This window comes from Mesoplodon bidens, assembly GCF_964165515.1.
Source record: "Mesoplodon bidens genome assembly, chromosome: 8".
Taxonomy (NCBI): domain Eukaryota; kingdom Metazoa; phylum Chordata; class Mammalia; order Artiodactyla; family Ziphiidae; genus Mesoplodon; species Mesoplodon bidens.
The window spans coordinates 112,031,204-112,047,282 of NC_138165.1; the positions used below are offsets into that span (position 1 = coordinate 112,031,204).

The following is a 16,079-nucleotide window of genomic DNA, read 5'->3' on the forward strand; positions in this document are numbered from 1 at the left end:
GAAACAAGAATGAGAAAACCAAGAACAAAATCTCCAACTCCACTGAGCAAAGGAAAGAACCACTGGGAGGTCCAGACAATCAGAGAACTGGTTAAGTTACAGATGAGACGGGTCTCTGCTACCAGCACGGCGCCTGCATTAGTGCGAACAGGCGTCGGGTGGGACAGGAAGTCGTCACCATGGCGTTTTCCATGACACCGTGAGGAGCTCTTGGGTGAATAGGGCCAACCCCCTCCTGTAGACATATGGTGACATGCTTGTCACTCTCGTAAATTGGAAAATAGTGCCTCCACTGTGGAGCAAACACACACCAAAACAACAACAGCAACAAAAACGAACAGAAACTGTCTGCTTTCTTTTTCCTTCAATAGGAGGCTTTTAATCATGTCAAAGACAGAGTGAGCTGAGCTGGGAAAGCTCTGCGTCATTACAAGGAAGCAACGGTTTCCTCTCGATGCAAAGTATGATTTTAAACCACAGTGCAGCACAGTTCATGACTGCTGAGTTTAAAGTGAAATCTTAGCCATACGTGATCTAAAAGTCAGGAAAAGTCGGCACAGCTGTGCGGAAACGGCCGCTGGGGCCTCGGGTTCCCCAGCAGAACCGACGGCCACCAGGGCTGGGGGCGGGGGGCGGCACTCGCCTTGCCCTGAGCAAGGAGAGAAGGGAAGAAACCAAACAGAACAAATCCCTCTAAATCAACCCGAGGGAGACAGGCAGTTCACTTTGAATTCTGCGTAGTTTCCCTAAAACACTGTTTCCACATAAATACAATAAACTCTATTATTGGTATGTCACAAGTGCTAGATAAACTTTTTTCTTAATATGACAAATGTTTAAGTAGTCCTTTTTATTTTTCTTACATTAAAAAGTACAATTTCTTAAGAATAAGTTCAATAAGATGCAAACGTTCCCCCCTCCCTCACTCTCCTTCAAGGTTTTGTTTCGTTTTACAGAAAAATTCCCATCTTTTGTGTCTGCAAATGTCATGGGAGGGGAACAAAAAGGCATTTCTCTTCTTCCCCAAGCTGCCGCGTTTGGCGTGCAAAATCCGTATACAATATAAAGACATGCCGCTCGTAACAGCCCATGCAACCTCGGTGTAGGAAACTTAAAAAAATATATTCATATGTATTTATATATATATATTTATATATGTATCAATACCCATAAAACACGTGGGCCCAAAAGTCTACAAAAAGAAGAATGGAATGAACGCATGGCTGTGACCAGGAGAGAAGGAATGTTCTGATCGAAAATTAAAAACAAGGAATTCCATTGCTAGTGCTGCAAAAATCAGACCAGTACAAAACGGTCCTTCCTCTGGAAACAAACTTTGAAAAGAAGTAAAGAAAAACCCAAACACTTTGACAAAGTGGCCCTTCAGAACCGGAGGGGCGGCCAGTCCCAGGGGCTCGGGCGCAGCCCAGGGACGGCCGCCTGCTGGTGGGGCTTGGGCGCCACGTGGCGCAGCTGGAAGGCCCAAAGGCAGGGTGACACCACGAGTCCCGGGGCATCACGGGGTTTCCCGCAAAGGGATATAAAGTGCTCACTTGCTGACCCCCGGCCAGTGCCCCCAAGGCCTCTGCAAAGGAACAAAAAGGCCAGAGGTCCAGGGACCACAGAGGGAAGGTGTGAGGGGCCCTCCCTGAGGCGGTGGGCCTGCGGGCACTCCAGGTGGGCCCTCCGCCATCTGCCCTAGACGGCTGGCCGTCGAGAAGGGCTGTGTCTTTAAAGAAAAGAAAAGGCTACACGGTACTGCTTTAAGCACGCCTGTGAAGCTGGAGTGAGCTGACAAATGGCAACGCTCCCCCTACCGGGCCTTCTGCAGAGGAGGTCTCTGTTGAATGAGATTAGAAGTAAATCCCCCCAAAGATAACTTGGCCACCAGGGTCCGTGTTACCCATCACCTGTAAAGAATGCCAGATGATGTGTTCCTCCCCAGGAGCCACGGCTGGCGGGAAGTGGGCAGGCAGCTGGGGGGGGGTCCCCACAGTAAAAGGGGGCCGAGAAGCCCAGAAAAGCCGGCCGGCTGGGCCCTGCCACCACTGTGGCCGCTGGGTGGATCCAGCTGCCCACACACTCCAGCTCCCCCTGCCAACTTGGGCCTCAGGGCAAAAGGCCAGGAGGGGAGAGAACATCAGATGTGTCCCAAGGCCTTCCTGTCCTGCTCTCAACCACTGTCCCAAGTGTGACCAACAGCAGCCCGGTGACCAAGCCAGTCCAAGAATCTGGATTCTCTTGGTCCAAGTCTGGTTGTGTCAGAGTCTCTTTCAGAAGCTACCCTGTAAACGTTGCCAAACTTGAGACTTGGCCGGGGGTTGCCGGCTGTGGGCAAGCTGTTCTGCACTCCCTCAAGTCAGAACCTGACGTACACTTTGGAATGACACTTGGTGGCTTCAGGTGCTGGAAAATAAGTTACCAGTAAAAAGGGACTTTCAGTTACTGTCAAAGAGAAAAAGAGCAAAGGCTGGCTGTCCCCGTCAGGAGTCTGCCATCCCTGCGGGCCCAGGCTCCCTGCAGCCACAGGCTCCAAGACCCAGGCCTCCCGGCCGGGGCCCTACCATGTGGCTGCAGCAGAAGAATGCAGAATGGGTGCCGGGGCCCCCCCCAGCCCCACACGTTGCTGACATGCTTACAAGGTCTTTGGAAAAGTGAAGTGAAAATTCTATCCTGACCATGTGGTCAGAGAAGTTTAAACACGAGCTTTGTGAATGCTGACGGCCCATGCTGTCTGGCAAGCCCCCCCTAACTCAGCGCTGCGATGATCCCCACCCGAAGCCCACAATGCGCAGACGGCAAGAAAGGCCCCGCGCTCTATGTCCAGCCGAGGGACGGGACCAGGGGAGCAGACCTCAGACCCTGCTGCACATTTGGTGCTCACTCTGAAAATAAACTCTGTGCTCACTGTACAAAAATAAAGAGAATGAAAATAATAAAGAAAGAAAACACCTTCCAAAGATAAAAAAATGTACAAGCAAAAATTCAGAAAGGAAGAAATTTAGGTGTTATTACCATTCAGAAAACTGCTAAATGGTGAGAAAAAATGTAAAATTCACAAAGCAATGCTTATTCAGGATCTTTTTGTGAAAAATTCATACAAAATCAACAGCAAATTTATATTCTTTGCTATAAAAACTCATTAGGTACACATGTGCATGGAGGCTTGGAGTGGGAAGGGGCTGGGTCAGAAAATAATTAAAATGAAAGTACAATCTTGCAGGGTAGTTGCCCCGTGGCGAATGTGTGATTGAAAGCTCTCCAATCTGGAGTTCAGAAATACATGAGCTTCAAACTAGATCCCTTTCCATAAGCACCTTGATAGCTAATTCACAAGTCGTTCATTCGCCAGGGACCTTTACAATTTGCATTTATTATATATATATACTTTTTCTATAAATGCATTATAAATATTTTATCAAGATTTCATAAGAATCAAGTTTCTTAGCTTGGAATACATTGGAATATATATTATACATATATATATTTATTTATACCTAAAATTTAAGCAATACTTCATGCTACTTGCTTTTAATAAAAAGCATTCCGATCGTAACACTGAAAGTGTGCCTAGGACATGCTTCACAACCAAATGGAGATGCTCAATTGTTATATGATGTACGAGAAAAGAACACTTTGGATTCATTTAAAATTTGTTGGACTTCAAAACCCCCAACAGTATTTGCCACGTTTTTGGAACTACCTCCATTTTTCAACAGCAATAAAGTGAAACAGGGTGGCAGGACCTCAGCCCTCCGGAGCTGCTGGCCATGGCCGGGCTGCTCGCGGAGGGCCCAGCCAGCACGCACCGGCCTCTGGTCCCACCGGCCACAGGGAACTGTCCCACCGACTCCTGCTGTTTATTTTTTCTTAAGGCATTGTTCCTCAGACTTCAGAAAACCCAGCCACAAAAATCCATCAGAGCAATAAAAAGAAAGGCACAAACGCGCATCTCCCACCGGCTTTGAGAAACCAAAGCCAGCTCCCGCGGGCTCACGTTTCTGTTCCGTCCAGTTTTTCTCCTTAAACGCTCGCCCACTCTGTGCCCCACCCCACTGTGCACCGCGCTGTTCGGAGGCCGGCCAGAGCCATGGCGACTTTCTCTTAAAAAGAAATAAGCTACAGGATGAGTTGAGTGGTTTACACGGAGACTGTGGAATTGTGGGGAATCACCAAACCGTAAGCACCAGTTTTAATCAAGTTTGCTTTGTGTCGTGAGATCTTTGATTTTCATTTTCTTTTTCTCGTGTCGGCTAGATCAGCGGCTCTGCCCCGAGCCACCACAGGCTTCCTTCCTCTGCGGCTTCCCTGGGGAGCCCAGAGCGCCTGTTTCCGCGCGTCCCGGCGTCTGTCCGGGTCCTGGCAGGCAGAGGGCCCCCCGCTGCTGCCGGCCCCGCCGCACCTGCGGGCTCGGAGAAGGCCGTGGCAGGACGCAGGGCGACGGCAACGTTTCTTGGCGGAGCTTCAAGACGGAGACAAACGAACAAGAGAACCGCAGCCTCGGGCGCACCTACAGGGGCGGCTCCTCTTCCATGGGCTCCTCGTCGGGCCTGTGGGGCGGCCCACGGAAGGGGCAGGGCGAGGGGAGGGGGAGGGGGAGGGGGTGCGGGTCCACGGCGGCGGCGGAGAGAAGAGCAGACGGTGGGTGGGCGGAGGTCCCCGCCCGCCAGGGCAGCTGCCAGCCCGCTGCCCTGCCCCCGACTCCCAGCTACCCCGCCACGGTAAGTGCTCTGGCTCCAGATGCCCTTCGAGTGTTTCTGAGGGTCTTGCGCTCTGGAGAGAGTGGCCAGGCCGCCCGGTCCTGGACTAGGGTGGGGACACTGCCCGCCCTCCCTCCTGCCCTCCCGGCCCCGCTGAGCTTGGCAGGGCCTATGGGGAGAAACCACGTGCATCTCACGGCGCCCAGGAGCAAAGACCTGGGGGGTCCGCAGACCACGTCAGCGCTCACGGCCGGGCGGTGCCCACGCTTACCTCTTCTCGGGGGCCTTCACGCCCACGGACAGCGAGGCCATGGCAGTGACGGTCTCGGCCTCTTCATTCTCGCACTTCTGGGCCTCAACCAGAGAGTAGCCGGCGGTGGAGGCGAGCCTTTGCAGGGAGCGCCAGTACTGGCCTGTGGGAGGGCGCAGTTACTCGCTTAAGGGGCCGGGACCCCGTGTGCGTGGGGCCGGCCAGCAGCCTCCTGCGCCGAGGGGCTCAAGCAGAACCCGTCACTGGCGACCTTAAAGCACCACTCTCTCCAGAGACAGAAGCCAGGGAATCACCTGGTTACAAACTCACAGAGGCTGGGCCTCTTCGGAAAAGCTTCTGCGTGGCCTGCAGACCCAAGCCCTCCAGAGGCAGCACGTCTGGGATGGGGGACGGGCTCCCAGGAGGGCCCCTCCCTCGGGGTGTTGTGGCTGGCCGGGGGGCGCTTCCCAACTCCCACCTGGAGCCACCGAGATGACGGGGGGGCGGGCAGTGCTGGGGGGGCCGGGGCGTCCAGGCAGCCTCTCCCCGCGTCGGGGAGGCCGGCGGGGAATGACCCCGAGGCCGGGAGCTCAAGGTTGCAGCAGGGAAACCCTGGCTTCCGCCCACCCACACGGACAGTCTAGTGACTGGGTCACCCCGAGGACCCAGGACAAGCAGCCGTGTGATGAGGGCAGGGCAGGAGGCCCGGCTGTGTGCTCACCTCCTGGGCCCCCAGGCCGGCCGGGAAGGGGGCTGCACCCGGTGCTGGGTCTCTGCGGGCTGAGGGTCTCTGAGCTATGGGGTGGGATCCTCTGGTCCAGGGGTAGAGGCCAGACCCGCGGACACAGGCTCACACGCAAGTCCCAGCCCTGCCAGCTGGGGACCCAGAGCAAGTGGCCTCACAGACTCCCTAAGCCTCAGTCCTTTCACCCCTAAAGCAGAGCGGATGACCTGACTGTAGGAGGTTGTGGGGAAATGAACGGGGGCAAAACGGGAGTCTCTGCCAGCTCGTTGCACTCTAGCTGAATGCAAGTCCCTGTCAAGTCGGCCTGGGGAAGCCGCTGGCGGTGAGAGAGACAGAAGCCCAGGGGTCGGAGATGGGGCCACGGAGTCCTCCCTCCTCCCTTGGGTCTCTCCCCCAGGAGGGTCTCCCAGCTGAGCACCGGACCAGGCCACTTACTGTGGATTTCAATGACCTTCTCCATCGACCGGACAGCGTTTGCATTGGGTCTCTGCTGTAAAACCTTTTCTGGGAGAGGATCAAGCTGGGAGAAAAAAAGCATACATACTGAATTAATATCAGTATAATCCCCGTGTGTGTTAAGACGGGATGTCCAGAGTCAGCGTCTTTCTAAAGTGTACTTGCTGAGTAAACAGCTTTAAAAAGCCAAATGTGGTTTTGGCATTTATTATAAAAAATTTTTTACAAAAATAGATTTATTTTCCTTAAGGTATTTTTCTTAGGAGGCTACCAGGTACATTCGTGGGTTCCTCTGTGAGCAGAAGTGCGGCAGCTTGGCCTCCACTGCTGATACCACAGCATAACATCAGGGGGGATGCTTGTTACTTTTTGGAAATATCAGTTTCATATCCCCTATAAATAAGGGTTTTACTGATAGTGCTTGAATATCCCCCGTTCAGGGTTTTCTGCCAATAATGGGGAAAAAGGTAAGCGGAAGGGAGTGAGCAGCATCTCAGCGAGGGAACCTATGTATGCCCCGCGTTCTTCCTCAAGTCCCGCAGCAGATGGTGTCAGAGGCACACACGCGCCCGCCCGTCAGCAGCAACAGAACCGCCCAAAATGTGGGGTGAAATAGATCACAAATACGGTAACAGTGTAAATAACCAGACAAGCCTACAAAACTGGGGAAGGCCTGCTGGGTTCTGGAACAAAGCTGGGAAGGCCCAGGGAGCTCAGATAACGGGGGACAGGTCCTGGGCTGTGCATGCCTGGCCGTGATGACCACCGCCCTGCCAAGGATGAGTGGACAGAGCAGGCGCACACGGACCACAGGCCCCACCAGTGCTCGAGGGACGCAGGTATCCCCAAGCCAGGCCGCCAGTTAGCACTGCCAGTTCACTTCTAGGAAGCATGGATTCCCAATCACAAACATCACAAAACACACGAGTAAGCGAGCACGAACTTGGGTCAGGAAGAAAAGACAAGGTCTCTAGTACCTCTCTCCAATACAAGGAACCAGGCTCCTTGGAGAAATGGCTTGCTCCAGGGCTGGGGCGGGGAAGATGCAGGGTGAGCCTGGAGCATCCTGAACGCAGAGAGTAAGGGAAGGACGCACTCAAAGACAAAACGGCGGGCGTGCCAAAGGGACACACGCAGGGCCAAGGGGAAATGAAATACGTACAGGTATTGAATTTTATCTCAGAATGTAAAATTAATATCCACTAGTCCATACTGGCGTGATAAGTGACTGAGTAAACAAATAAACAGCGAGAAGAGAAGCATCTTCCTTAAGAGGGATTCCAAATAACTTATGTGCACACCCTGTCTCTGCGAGGTGGAGCCTGCCACCTGCCACCCTGCCCGCTCCTGTCCGAGCTGAGCTGTGTGATGTCCATCGAAGAGTCCACGTGGGAAGAGGAAACACAGAAGCTCGCTGCAGACGCCTGACCAGCACACCCTAACTCAGCGCCCACGTCAGCTCCAGCAGAGGTGAACCACGTGGACGGCACCACGTGGATGGGAAGGGCGCCCAACCACGGGGTCTTCCTCCTCCAGCCCCTCGCTCCAGTCCAGTCACGAGGGAGAGAATCAGACATTCTACAGAACAGCTGGCCAGCCTGCCCCCAAACTGTTGGAGTCATGAAAAATAACAGAAGATTGAGAAACTGTCATGGCCCAGAGGGGACTAAGGAGAAGGACGCTGAAACAGAAAAAGGGGAAAATGAGTGAAAGCTCCCTCCGTCCTGGAGTTTACTTAACGGTCATGTGCCAGGGTTGGTTTCTCAGTTGTGAGAAACGCCCCATGCTGAGTAAGACCGTAGTAACAGAGGGAATTATTTGAGAGGTCTGCAGGGACACGTGTGCAGCTCTGCAACTTTCCTGTAAATCTGAAAGTATCCCTAAGTGAAAATTTTTTTTTTAAAAAATGAAGATTTAGATCCTCCAAGACTTTAATTATTGAAGTGATCAGCTTTAAACTATAAAGTAAGCATGTTTAATATGCTAAAAATAAAAATAAGATGTTAATGAATGGTGAAAGGACCAGAGATCACTGAAACTGAAACGGAATATTTGCGAGAGAGCCAAATGGAGCTTCTAGAAATGAAAACATAATTTCCTAGAAATTAGGAACACAGTGAGATGAGCTGGAGAGAAAACGGGTAACCTGGAAGCAACAACTGAAGAAACGAGCCTGAACGCAGCCCAGAGACAAGGGACAGAAGGGGGTCAATGTCCCCACGAGGCTGGGGGGCGGGTAACGAGCGGTGCCGACGGCCGAGGATTTTCCGTGACTAATAGAGGCATCATCCTCAGTTGCACGTAAAACACAGACAGTTGGACAGGACGTGACACATGACAATGGAATCCAGCCTTATGCTCTTTGCCAAAAGACATACCTGAAACATTGGAAGAAGGCTAAAAACCACACACCAGGCACACCCAATAAAGAGGAGGCCGGTGCACCACCTTACGTGTTTGGTACAACAGACTTAGGGAAAAAAAACCATAACTGGACACAAAGAAGGTCACTATACAATGATAAAAATGTCAACTCATCAAAAGGATACAATGATCTAAAATTTGTATATATTTAGTAAAATTGCTTTCAAATGTATGAAGTGAAAATGGACAGGACTAAAAGGCGAGATGGATAAATGGACCAGCCTAGTAGGAGACTTGGACAGGTCTTTCTTAGATCAAGCAGACAAGCGGACAAAAATCAATAGGGAAAACCAAAACATGAACAGCACAGTTAGCAAGGCTGGTTTCGTGGGAATAAATGGAACACTGTAAAACAGACGGGGGACACATGTCACTTCAAACGGATGTGGAAGCGTCTACACAGACTGGCCACGTACTAGACCATGAAGCAAGTCTCCACAAAGGATACCTGCCACCCAGACCACCTTTTCTTAGCACAGTGCCATTTGTTAGATGCTGAAGACAAAAAGAGAGTCACGAGCCCTATGGCTGGACATTATAAACACACCAATCGTGGGTCAAAGAAGAAATCATAATAGAAATTATGAAATGCATAGAAATAAAAAATAATGAAAATGCCACACATCACAGTATGTGAGATGCAGCTAAACATGGTGCTGTGGGACATTTATAACCTTCAAGGTACATATTGGAAAACAAGACTGAGAGCTAAGAACTGAATTGAAGAAATGAGCACGAGAACAGAATAGCCCCAGAGAAAGAAGATAAGAAAATACACAGAAAGGGGCAGAAATACATTTTGAAAGAAAAAAAAGATACTGTAGCTGAAAGTTGATTCTTTGAAATGACTAATTAAATTGAAAAGCTCTGGCGGGGCCGATCAAGAATACTAAAGAGGGGGCACAAATAAACACACTAGGATGAGAAGCGCCACAACTACAGGAATAGCAGAGATGAAAGACAGTAAGAGAACAATTGTAACTTCTGCCAATGATTCTGAAAACGTGGCTGATATGGAAACAATTCCTGGTAAAAGGTAACTTTCCAATATTAATTCAAGAAGGGATAAAAAATGACGAAATCAGCCATTTAAATTTTTCACCCAAGGGAGACCCATAGCCCAGGAGAGCCCTCCCATTCAAGGAGCAGATTATTCTGATCCTACACTCACTCTTCCAGAGAAGAGCAAAAGAGGGGACTCCTAACGTCCATTGGTCCATCTGCCCATCTGCCCATCCATCCACCCATCCATCCATCCCTCCATCCAATTCCTCCCCCCAAGAATAAATTGGAAAAAAGATGGTCTAATAGAAAAATGGGCAAAAGACACAAAGAGAAAGGCTGAGTGGTCAAGAGACATGTGAAAAGGTGCTTGGCCTCCAGGGGATAGGACGTCATCCTCTACCACACCTGGTGCCGTGCCACCCTGCAGACTGGCAGGGATCAAACGTGAGACGCCGTGTCGCTGAGGTTCGTCCCCCACTGCTGAGGGCCCGCAGGACAAAGACCCTGATGCCACCTCGTAAACGTGGGACCCACCCCTACCTCCAGCAGGATTTGCCTCAGAGATGCAGCTGCCCTCCTGTCCCAGGAGACTGCACGGGCGTGACTCTCAGACTACCCGGCGAGTCCGGGGCCAGAGAGCAGATTCAGGAACGGAGCCTCCCCGGGACCGTCCTGCTGTCCCCCACTGCCGGGCATCCCCGTGAAGACGGGAGTGTCCCCGAGTGCCCTGGTCACCCTAGGCTGAGGGTGATGAGGGGCAGAGCCCAGGCCCCTCGCGGGCACGAAGCTGGAGCAGAAAACACACCTTTTAGGTTTGGGGTCCTCACTGCAGCATAACTTGCTGTGTCCTGACTGTTATGGCCCAACTCTACTAGTCTGCTAGAATTTTAGTTTTATCACTTTTAAGAAAAACAATTCTTTAAAGTAACTCATTCCAAAAATCACCTGTCCCTTCGACGCAGAGGGGTGTGTCAGAGCGTGGCACCAGGAATTTTCTCACATTAAATCCAGGTCCTGCTGTTCCCCGTCCGGGGGCGGGGGGGGGTCCCCACGGCTCATGTCCCCAGCAGGACCCGCACGCGGCTGGCGGCTGGCCCTCCTCCCAGCACCCTCTGCCACGGTCCCGTCCAGCGAGCACCTCGAGCCCACGTCTGCCCCCTCCCATTTCTACGGCGGCCCCGGGGCTTCGCACGCTCCCAGCCTTGACTTACAACAAAACGTCTGGGAAGTGGGGGAATCCACATCTCAAAATATCAAAATCTCCTACTGCTTGGGATTTCATTCTTTCATTTAATAGATATTACTGAGCAGCCCAGTAACAACCAACAGGGAACAAAACAGACAAACCTCCCCCCAGCCTCACAGAGCGCCATTCTCGTGGGAAACATAGAGCAGGGTCCCAGGTCTGTGGGGCGGGCAGGGGTGGGTGGTGGTGCTCATGCAGGGGCCCGAGTGGAGACGGCAGGGAAGGGGCGGGGAGAGGAGGTCGGGCGCACCGAGCGGGGTGGGGGCCGCAGAGGGACGATCTTCTCGGGAAGGGCTGAGCGGGGCTGGCGTGACGGGGAGCAGAGAGGCGGGCAGCCTGGCGGGGAGATCTGAAGGACAGAGAGGCGTCCAGCAGCCCCAGACGGAGAGCAAGCAAACAGGTGGCCGCAGCCCTGCTCGGCCAGAAGGAGCTGGTGGGAAGTCTGGTCCAGGCCGCGTGAGCTCAGAGAGCCGGGCCGTGTGCCCTCGCGTGCCCACCTGTCTGGGAGGAGCCAAGCTGGGGAACCTTCGAGGGCCTCCCCTGGGAGAGGAGAGGGGGCCGGCTGTGGACAACGTCGTGCCTCGAGCTCCAGACAGGGAGCCCTCAGCCACCCTGTGGCACGTGTACCTCACGTGTTGGACGTCAGAACCAAACTGGAAAGGAGGCTTATCCGAAGCTCAACCTTTAAGAAGCCGGCCTCGGGGGAAGTGGGCAAGAAAACACTCCGGAGGAATGTCCGACCTCCAGGGCGAGAAAGCCCTGCACCCTTGGATCGGACACACTGTCTGGGGCTTCGCTGGTCGTAGCAGGTGTGGAGATGGTTTCCTACTCTGTAGTTTACAAGGGCCCACACCGCAAGTGAGAAGAATCAAGAGGTTATAGCACCGGAGAAAAGAGTCCTTAGGATGTCCTGGAGGAAGCTAGGTCAGAGTTTGTGTTTTTCAGAATACATAAAACTCCACTTTGCTGGGAATATCTGGGCCGGCCAGGAAACTGTGAGATGATGTAGGCCCAGGCCCCTCTCCTCTGGTGCACACGCCCTATCCCCACCCTCAGAGCCCCGCGGGGCAGCCACACAGCCGCCGTCCCAGCCCAGCGGTAACCTTCCCGCATCTCACTGCCCCGCTCCAGGTTCAGACCCCCGGCCACCCCAGCAGGTGCCCCTGCCCTCTTTTCTTCTTAAGGAGACAGAAGATGTCTAGCAGGGACCCCTGTAGTTCTCCAGCTGACCCACACCCACTGCCCGCGGGCCGGCTCTGCTGACCTGCTGTCCTCTGTGTCTGCGGATCCTCCGGACAGAGGCACCTGCAAACTCTCTCCCACGTAAGAGTCAAAGCACACGGGACCTGTGGGCGTCCCTACCTGCCCGCCCGCATCTCCCCTTCTCTCTGTGGCCGTTTTCGCGGTCTCACCGGGGCTGTTGCCCATGGTCCGTTTCCGGTCCTCCTCTTCCCCCCCAGTCCTCTGCCCTCAGCCTCGGTCCCAGCCTTGACCCGGTCCCAGCCTTCCTGCTGGCTCCCCTCGGGAGTGGCCGGGGGCCCCCGCCTGGTCACTCCCTGTGGCTTCAGTGCCCGCCAGATGCCCACCAGCCCGAGCTGTCCCGTGGGCACTCAGGAAGCACAGCGCCAGCCGGGGCCCAGCGGTGACACCCTCCCCCTAGAGGCGCCCTCCTCGGGGTTCCTGCAGGGCTGGGAGGTGGGTGCGGTGCCCGTCTGCCTGCTCAGGCTCCACGGCCTCGGCACTTGAACTGCATCTGGTGACACTGCCAGACTTGGCAATTATCTGGGACCAGTCGGCATCAGGTTCTCATAGCCCTTCTAGTGAAAACGCAAAGGCTTATGGAACTGGTCAGGTTGGTTCTCAACACAGTGTTTAAACAGCAAAAATAAACCATAAGGGGCTAAAGGTCGTGACTCCTTTCAATAAGAGGTGAAAGGATTGAGACTCAGCAGACAGTGGAGGGCGTGTGCCCAGGACGACGTCCCCAGGGCTCAGAAGGCAGGTTCAGGCCCCTCCCCCCCAGCTCCTCCGTCCCTGCAGGGGGGCTGCTGTGAGGCGGGCACTCCTCCCGGTGGGGGGGGCGGTGCCTGCAGAGGGCGCAGGGCATCTTCTCAAGGGGCGAGCGGCCGTCCTGGGGGAGAGGAAGGGTAGCCGACCGGGGGACAGGCGGCCCACACCCCCGATGCAGTGCAGGTTCTGGCCTGGGAACTTGACTGGCGTGGCGGGCAGCCTGCTCCGTCGTCACGCTCCGAGAAAGCCGCTGGGTACTACGGCTGACTTAGTCTAGTAACCAAATGTTCACGACACTTTCCAAGATGTGTCAGCCCTGCCCCCATAGCTGAGGGGGACACAGGCCCGGGTTCCCTCCCCCACTGCAGAGAACATTCTCTGTGTCCTTGCACTGACCTCCGGCCAGCCCACTGCTGGCCCAAGGTCAGTCTCACTGGTATTTTTGTCGCTGCTGAAATCCTCTTGAAAGAGGACAGGGCATTAAAAAAAAAAAAAAAAAACAACCACAAGAGCCAAGCACTGTGAACACAGGAGTTTCTTGATGCCCGAGCCCCATAGTGAGAGCCTGGCGGTCAGTACTGGACAGGTGGGGACACGGGCCGGAGCTCACGCGGCCCTGGGAGCTGCCCTGCTGCTGGGCCAGGCGGTCAGCGCCTCACCCCTACTCCCCGTGACCGTGATGGCCAGCCCGCTGCGGGCCCGGCTCCCTCAACTTTTAAGGACAGGGGTTCGGGCCCAGCTTTTGAACATCGGTGAGCTCGGGTCTGGGGGACTAGGCGGAGAGGGGAGGCAGCTCACTGCCCTCACCTGGGCCACGCACCCGGGCCCGTGTGCCCCGCAGGCGGCCACTGAGTGAGATGTGCGCCAGTGAGCTGGAGCGAACGAGGGAGGAGAAGCCTGGCGGGCTGGAGGCGGACCACGGGCTCCGCGGCCCCCGTCTCACATATACAGCTGCTGCTGCTGCTGCCCTCCGCACCCTCACGGAGCATGACGACGTGACAAAGGAGCGACATTCCTGCGTGAAAGCCTTTTCCCTGAGGCCGCGGGTCACCTAGCCCTCCATGACCTTCTCCACTGACCATGAACTTGGGCTGAATGAAAGGGTGGCATTTATCCCTGAAAAGCCACACGATTAAGTAGAGAACTGGCCCCAAAGAAACCTCCCCTTGGGGGTGACATGTAACGGCAGAAGTGACTACCCACCTGCCCAGGGCCCCTCCCTGGGGCTCAGCGGGCTCCCTGCAGGTCTGCACGCACCACGCACTTTGAGTAAGTGACATTTCACTGTCATTGTCAAGCTGTTGCAAACAGCTTGAAGCTCAAACTATCCAACACAATGACTCTGGGAGCAAGGCCTACCTTCAGACCCAGCCCCGCAGGGGCCCCTCTGCTGTCCCCCCGTGGGCGGCCGGCTCTGGGGGCGGGCGCTCCCAGCACAGGCCGCCGTCCGCAGCTGGCTGCCCGTGGGTGCGAGCCACCCTCGTGCCCGGTATCAGCATCATCAAAGGCCGCGGGGCAGAGGGGTGAAGTGCCGTCCAACTTCCTGGCATTAAAAAGATTTTTAAGAGACCTCGATAAAACTAGTGCGTCCTGCTTTTTGATGTGTTTCAGTAAAAGAACATTTTCTTGCTAGAAGAGCAGGAAAAGGCCTAGTTGAAAGCTGAGTTCTCTATTGTTATTTTAAAATAACTGGCTCTAAAAATCAAAAGGCTTCAGGATGGTTTGAATATATAAATCAGTTGCCTTCTACTGGTAAAATTTATGGGGGAGATTGTTTTATACGAAGAGAGGAAAGGTGAAAAGCCGTGGACGCTTTGGGAAGCAAATGGGTATTTGCTGGGGAACATTCATGCGTGTGGCTAACCAGCCGACTGGGAAGGAGAGATGCCACCAGGACCTTGGGTCCAGGACCTGTGACTTAGGTTAAAATGAACACCATCCTTGACACCCAAAGGTTGTCAGGGGAAAACGGAGCCATCCCGGGTGCCCGCCCACCGGAGCTCACTGCCCACACCCCTGTTGCCAGCCAGCGGCCTGTCCTAGTGGACGGCCAGGGAGCCCGTGAGCTCAGGCCCGTGTCCCCATTTGTCCAGCGCTGACCACCAGGCTCTCACTATGGGGCTCGGGCATCAAGAAACTCCTGTGTTCACAGTGCCTGGCTCTTGTGGTTGTTTTTTATTATTATTTTTTAATGCCTTGTCCTCTTTCATTGTGAGCCCAGGCTGTGGACAGCCACGGGCAGGTGGCCGCACAGGCAGTGCTTCACAGGGAGCCGGGCCTGCGACTCTGGCCGTAGGTCCTACTCTCGGCCTCTGTGCCAGGGCTCCCGCCCTCCCCGTCTGCCCCTGAGCTCAGCCATCGGGTGGTGCTGCTCCAGAAAGCACCCACCTGTCCTAGGGCTGGACTCGGCCACCCCCACTGGACACCAGGTAACCCTTACCCTGCTGGGAGAGTGTCCTTGCACTTTGCGAACCCGGAGAAGCCCCGTTTCGTCTGATGGGGTGAGGGAGGTGAGTCCCAGGGGTGGCACGAGAGCAGGGCTCACAGCTGTCTCTGGGTGTCCCCGCGTGGGTCCGGCGCCCCCCACGAGGCCCTCTGTGTCTGGAGAGCTTGGGCCCCGGCCACCCTCCTGCCGCAGCCTGGGCCGGTGACCCCGGGCACTTGGCCTGCACTGCCCGAACACCAGCGGCTCTTTCCTTGGGCCTTCATGGGGACACCACAGCATGCAGCAAGAGAAAGCCACGCCGTGGGCGGGCGAGCGGGAACCTCCCAGGCTCCTTTGATGGGGTCAGGAGGTTGGTATATGACCCCACGTCCAAAGGCCATGGATGGATTTGTAGTTTTAGGAAGAGCACATTTCTGAAATTCAAGGTGGAACCTACAAATCAGGCCCGTCACAAACTTTAGGCTCCCAGCAGCAATCCCGGCAGCACCTCGCCCGCCCTGTCCGGTCTCCCCACGGCTGGGGGGCTTCCTCCACCAGGAGTACCGGTGTGCGTGAGAAGCCCCGGCCGGACCGCATGGCGCTCTGGGCTGGAGTGCTCCCAGTAGCCCGCCTGCCCTCCCTTGAACCCTGCGAAGTGCCCCCTCCTGGTCCAGACCCGACCCCCTGAGCCTGGGCCATCAGGCCACAGCGCCGAGCCCAGCCCTGGGCGTCACCCGAGGGTCAGAGCAGCAGGAGAGCCACAGTGAATCGGGGCCCCATGCCCCGGCCCCCAAGACGGCGTGGTGACTCCTCCCCCA

The 16,079-nt window shown here is 55.0% G+C and overlaps 1 protein-coding gene across 3 annotated transcripts in view; it reads right to left on the minus strand.

Annotated features, from left to right (window-relative positions):
* Positions 1-352: 352 nt before the first annotated feature.
* The window catches only part of HDAC4 (histone deacetylase 4), a 296,704-nt gene continuing 280,977 nt past the window's right edge, over positions 353-16,079 (minus strand). For all 3 annotated transcript variants that reach the window (XM_081243356.1, XM_081243357.1, XM_081243355.1), the window contains exons 25-27: positions 6,131-6,215; positions 4,972-5,113; positions 353-4,550 (exon numbers count right to left, since the gene is read on the minus strand). In XM_081243356.1, coding sequence (XP_081099482.1) covers positions 4,511-4,550; positions 4,972-5,113; positions 6,131-6,215 — 267 coding nt within the window. In that variant the 3' untranslated portion in view covers positions 353-4,510. The remainder of the gene's footprint in view (positions 4,551-4,971; positions 5,114-6,130; positions 6,216-16,079) is intronic.